The following is a 6110-nucleotide window of genomic DNA, read 5'->3' on the forward strand; positions in this document are numbered from 1 at the left end:
GTCCTTATCCGAGAAGACTTGTTCCACCACCGGAACCATTGGCGAGTGAGCCGTTCGAACCAACGCCGATATTAGAGCTGAAGGTCACGGTGCCCCTGACTTAACCGCTCGGCCAATCAACTCGCCATATATAAAAGATATAAAAGTGTAGCCGAATAAATTATTATCATTATTATTGAATAAATTATTATCATTATTATTGAATAAATTATTATCATTATTATTGAATAAATTATTATCATTATTATTGAATAAATTATTATCATTATTATTAGAATATATTAAATTTGATTTTGATTATTCATGTGCTTTGTTTTTTTTTCTGTATAGTTTGGAGATAATACAATTTAAAAAATTCTACCCTCTTGCATTTTCAGAGGAGGCACACACAGATCCTTCAAGAAGTTGATACCCAAGCATCAATATATAAACAAAGCATGACAGAGTTCATGCCAGAACCTGAACAATTGAAGTGGAGGAACCATGATATTCCCATCGGATTCAGCTCAACAACAAGCTGGTTAAAGCTTCATTGCCAACAACTTTCTTTCTCTATCCATTGTGGAAAGTACAGTTACAAGCTTCTGTGATATCTGGCATGTAGCACAGCCAAGCTTTAACATCCCAAGCATAGACTACCTCAGCAGAATCCTAATACCACAACAATATGCTACCATCCAGAGTAAACTCAAATCTCAGATACAATTGACTCAAAATATCGGTCTCTCCTTGGATTTTGTGGTCCAGCAATGAAATGAAAACCTTCATAGGAATAATGGGCCATTTCATTCTGGATTACAAACAGCATTCTGTTATGTTGGGATGTCGCCGTCTATAGGGCAAACACACTGCTGAGAAAATTCTTAAAATGTACAAAGAAACACTAGTTATGATATTGCAAACAAGGTTCCCAATGGTGTACAGTAAGAATGGCCCCCCGGTAAAAAGGGCCCAGGGAAAAATGGCCAAAGGAAAAATTCCCCGGTAAAAACCCCAGCAAAGTCTTTGCACACACATTACAACTCGTCAGAGATAGCCTATCAGGATCAGAAGCTGCACCAATGCAACAGATAATGGCCAAAGCATCCATTCTGGTTGGTTACTGCAATAGGAGAACTACACTGTAGTTACAAGCTTACAGGTTGGTGATGCTGCTGGAACAACCAGGTCAAGATAATCTGATCAGTTCTAGGAGAGATCCTACTCATTGAATACGAGTTTAAAACAATTGAGGAATTATATGTGAAATACTAAAACCATTTGAGGAAGTAATTGACAGGATTGAAGGAGAGCTAATTGTCACTTCTAGCCCTGTTATTGCCTGTGTCCATTGCCTTAAACAAGCTGAAGAAACCTGAGATGACATTAAGAAATTTTAAAAAATCAAGATTTAAAAAACATCATCTGTTTTAATGTCAAGTTTAACAAAATATAAATTTCAATGAAATATTTATCTATTGAATTTGTTGATTCAGATTCAATTTTATTTGTTCAATATGGACATAGTACATTTTTTTCAAGTAAAAAAAAAATATTATCCCATAGATAAAATATCCAGACAAAAGATACAATTTTATTAATTGCAATAATAGATCAGGATAGTACTGCATAGTTGCCAACTTATATGGACTGGCCGTGAGACTCACGGATAATTTATCATTTACCAGTTTTACTACGAATGAACAAAAACTCACGGAGTGATGGCGACGCTATCTCAAAATCGGGGGTGTGCTCTCCCACCCCCTTCACGTTCTTTTGTCTTTGTTTCTTGTGGCTTCAAAAGTGCAAATTGAGATGGTTTTCTGTGGAAGGCGCTATATAGATATATGACCATTGACCATTTTACTCACGGATCATGATTTTTAAACTAAGTAATAAACAATGATTTGCGAACTGCATACAGTAATATGCAATAAATAGATTATTCGCCATTCGTCCGTATTGTTTATAGTGTAGCAAAGAGTAACCCTAGGCAATGTGCCAGCCCAGTACGCTCGACGTTAGAATCGTAAACAAACGACGCCCTTACGCTCGCTACCGTCAGTGTGCTTTTATTACCCAGTAATGCACCGTCCATGGTTTGCTTGTTTGTTTATCTGTTTTCCACATGGAAGTATGCGCATGGTCTGTACATCGTGATTCATGAATAAAGTGAGTCCGTAAAAAATGTTTTAATTTTACACCAAGCAACTGTCTGGTACTCATCCTAAGTTTAAAGTACAGTACTATACTTTGGTCAAATTTAAATGAGTATAGCTTTTTGGTTTTATTAAGTTTACATACATACACTTGACTTAATTTAGTGTCCAAAATCAATCAAATCAGTAGTGAAAATGCTCAGATTGTGTAAGCGTCAAAGGCCCCAGCTCCCACTGTCCCCCAGCCAGTGGCTCGTTGCTACGTAATGCAAGTCCTCATGGATTTCTTTTGGGAAAAGTTGGCAACTGTGCTACTGTAATTTATAAAATATTAAAATGCTGAATAAAGATGCCAGTTATTGTAAAATTGCAAATTTCACTAGCAAATAAATTAGTACCCTTTGGAAGTTTGAGGTAAATATTTATGTTGAATGGCCATTTTCCATACTCCCTTGTTTCACAGAAAATTTTCTCAAGGGCATTGGCTACAAAACACATTGCTTTTATGGCCAGACACGGATCATATATAAACGTATTTAATTGAAACTGAGAACAAATTGGTGTAAAAGCAGTTCTTGGCGGTTTTTGGAAGCACACTGGAAACAACAATGTTTGGGTCATGTTGTATGTTATTATAATTGTCTTGTCCTTTCATTCAGTTTTGTTTTATATAGTAAGTTAACTTTCTTGTCTATCAACTCAAAGAAACAAATTTCATGTATTTTTAAATGAAAATGAATAGTGATTAGTATATTATCATCAACATTCATCATAATTTCTTACATGATGCACATAAGTTGCCCTATATACTGTAAAGAAGACAAAGTCTAAGATGAGTATTGAGTTCAATTAAAAGTAAAACTCCATGCCCCGTTCACTATTCAAAGCAGTAAAATTAACCGCCATGTCAAGCCACGAGTCCTACCAAGATCTAGGCCTTAGTTTTGTAGGCCTTGCCTTCATACATCCATACGACGAGTCGCACCAGGCCAGGAAGTTGCTGTTTTAAACTTGGTTAACCCCATGGAGGTATACCTCCTGGTTAAACACAAACAGTGAAGGAATGTCAACACGTCTTCCGTCTTTCTTAAACTTCAATTATCACAATCTCCCATCCATTATTTTATTAGCATACTATTACTATTTAATTGACTTAACTGTTCAATTTCAAACAAAAAGAGTCTGACACACATTCTAAAATTCACATAACATATAAAGTAAGATGCAATCGTCTTATCTTACCAATCATTCGTCCTCGCCATCCTTTCGTTGCCCGACTCGACTCTGCGTGTAGTAGTACACAGCGGCGCTATACGATCTTTACTATTTGCTACACTACATTATTCAATCAGGCATGAAACAAAACAATGAAATATAGTAAAATACCAGCCAGAAGAAAATAACAAAACAAAATGGAATATGCCTATATAACGTCATGTCACATTTTTATGTGGCACCAAGTGTAATTTTTTAATTTAACATAATTATTGATATATAATTCATTAACATAATTGAATAGATTACCTAGGCCTATAGGCCTATATAATGCATTTTACATATATAAATTCAGGGGCAGATCCTGAGATGTCCGAAAGGTGGAGGGGGTGGCTGAAAGTGGGGCCAATAAAAACCCTAGGGGTTCGGGGCATGTCCCTGCGAAAGTTTTGTTTTTTAGACGCCCGAAAATAAGGGAGACATTTAATTTAAACTCAGTATCGTATCGAACTCGAGTCGAGTATATCCGAGACGGCCCGAGTTTAGTTTCATGCAAATGTTTCGTTCACTACTGAAAAAAAAAATCTAATCTCCCCCGGTCTGAATTTTAGCCAATGCACATTATAAGTTGATGTTTTGTGTGTGTTTTTTGTTTATTGAGTATCGATAGTGTTAGTGGTGATGTTAGTAATATTTTAATGGAAAGTTGCTTAGAACAAGTACAGGATTGATGCCTGGATTTCAAAGGCCTTAAGAATAAAACAAAAAATCAATTCTAAACCATCTAATTTATTATTTTTTAATTTTATCGTTGATTGATTATCAGATTAACAAGATAAGATACGGTATCGAGCTGAATAAAACATGAAAATTAATGAGAAAGTAATACGACTAATATAAAAGCTTGAAAAACAATATTTTAGCCCGACTACCAAGAAACAAACAATGATGATTTCTCCTTTCCAAATTAATAAAAGCTCGTGTTGGCATTCAAAAAAAAAGCAAAGGTTGAACTTTTTGTTCTAGTGTGGATCATAAAGGACAGGAGGGACACGTCCCCATATTTTTAAGGGTGGGGTCCCCTCTCTTTTCATTTACAATGTAATTTTATAAGTTAAGAAGATGCCTGAAAAGTTGAAACGAGGTTGCATGGCCCAGGTTTTAACGAAAGAGCGCTGTACAGCCAGAGTACGGTAAATCTTATTTTATAGCAAGATACTCTGCCCATGCCACAAACATCTGAATTACCTATACACGGCACAAAATGTGCGTTCCTTTATAATTTGAGAAGTATGGCCTATGAGAAAAAGCCTGTAAAGATAAGATTGGTTTTCGGCACATGAATTAAATGTAAATACATAAAAAAAAACCAATTAAGCTTTATTACATCACAGCAAATAATTAGATAGATGATGATGAATTTTACTACGGTACATAAAAGTGTCGTGTCCGGCAATCTAGAGGTACTATTTCCCAAAATTTTACCGGCCTCAGCCCCAACTATTTTGAAGTATAGTAAAGTAAATACATTGAAGATAATGTTCTGAGCTTTATTTTCTAAGGTAAATCACACATAATAATTAGGTCTTTTGGTTGCCGAAAATTGCTGATAAAAGATCACGAGAATTTGCTGGCGCTATAATAGTGATGTGATGATGATGAATTTTACTATATAAAAGTGTCATTCCTGGCCATCTGAGGTACTATTTTCTCAAATTTCTCATCTCAGCCCTAACTGTGGTAAACACGGCTTTGAGGTACGGTGGTAAAGTAAATTAAATACATCAAAGATAGTGTTTTTTCGTTTTATTTTCTATGGTACATCACACATTAATTAGATCTCTATGGTGTGCCCAAACTCGCTCATAAAAGATCGTTGGCGCTTCATTTTTACTATAATGGTGATGTGTCAATGAATATATAAGCCTACAATGTATCATTTTCGGCCATCTAGAGCTATTTCCTAAAGTTTTCCAATTCAGCCCCAACCTTGGTGGGGCTGAGGTGGTTGTGGACTTACGGCTTTAAAGTAGGTCAAGTAAAATAATACGTCAAAGATAATGTTTAACTTTTATTTTCTATGCACATCACGCATATTAATTAGATCTCTATGATTGCCGAAAATCGCCGATAAAAGATGATGAGAATTGTTTGCATGTATCTGGACCCACGGCTTTGAAGCAGGTAAAGTAAATACATCAAAGAGTTTTATTTTCTAAGCTACTTCACACATTCATACATAATTAGATGTCTATATGGTTACGGAAAATTGCTGATAAAAGATCATGAGAAATTTGTTGGCGCTTCATTTTGAATAAAATATGTAATTAAAGATGATGTGATGATAATGAATTTTACATATATAAAAGTGATCCGGCCATCTCAGGTACTATTTTCTCAAATTTTCGCACCATTTTTGAGGTGGGTGCGGCCTCACGAAATGTCTCCACCCTACCCCCCTCCTCCCCTCCCCATTTCAAAACAGATCTGCGCCCTTGAATACCGTATCTTTGGGTGACTGTACTAACAATCACTTGTAAGTTCTATTGGTTTGCTTTATGGAATGCGATAGACGATTGCCATTAACTGTTCCGAGTCTTCGCATTTTAATTTTTACTTGCTCAATTATGGACTTCTTGTGCCCCGTGAGCTATTTTTTTTATACAACTCGGCAGGAAAGCAGGTTCACAGCGAACACCTTTTCGAACGATGTCGTCACGCTGGTGGAAGTTATAAGATATACGGTACTGTCGTATC

General features: G+C 35.9%; 1 protein-coding gene and 1 long non-coding RNA gene across 4 annotated transcripts in view; one reads left to right on the top strand and one right to left on the bottom strand.

Annotated features, from left to right (window-relative positions):
* Positions 1 to 2559, top strand: part of LOC117106257 — a 5463-nt gene extending 2904 nt beyond the window's left edge. Inside the window, exon 2 of the long non-coding RNA XR_004445033.1 lies at positions 378 to 2559. This is a non-coding gene — a long non-coding RNA (uncharacterized LOC117106257). The remainder of the gene's footprint in view (positions 1 to 377) is intronic.
* LOC117106255 (breast cancer anti-estrogen resistance protein 3-like) overlaps positions 1 to 3509 on the bottom strand; it is a 35986-nt gene extending 32477 nt beyond the window's left edge. The window contains exon 1 of one of the 3 annotated variants that reach the window (XM_033247613.1): positions 3381 to 3509. In XM_033247613.1, coding sequence (XP_033103504.1) covers positions 3381 to 3387 — 7 coding nt within the window. In that variant the 5' untranslated portion in view covers positions 3388 to 3509. The remainder of the gene's footprint in view (positions 1 to 3380) is intronic. The other 2 variants (XM_033247611.1, XM_033247612.1) reach the window with 2 other exon arrangements.
* Between the last annotated feature and the right edge of the window lie 2601 nt (positions 3510 to 6110).

The sequence above is a fragment of the Anneissia japonica genome, unplaced genomic scaffold (assembly GCF_011630105.1).
Source record: "Anneissia japonica isolate Jap-2015-1 unplaced genomic scaffold, ASM1163010v1 scaffold1356_len1145284_cov175, whole genome shotgun sequence".
Classification (NCBI taxonomy): domain Eukaryota; kingdom Metazoa; phylum Echinodermata; class Crinoidea; order Comatulida; family Comatulidae; genus Anneissia; species Anneissia japonica.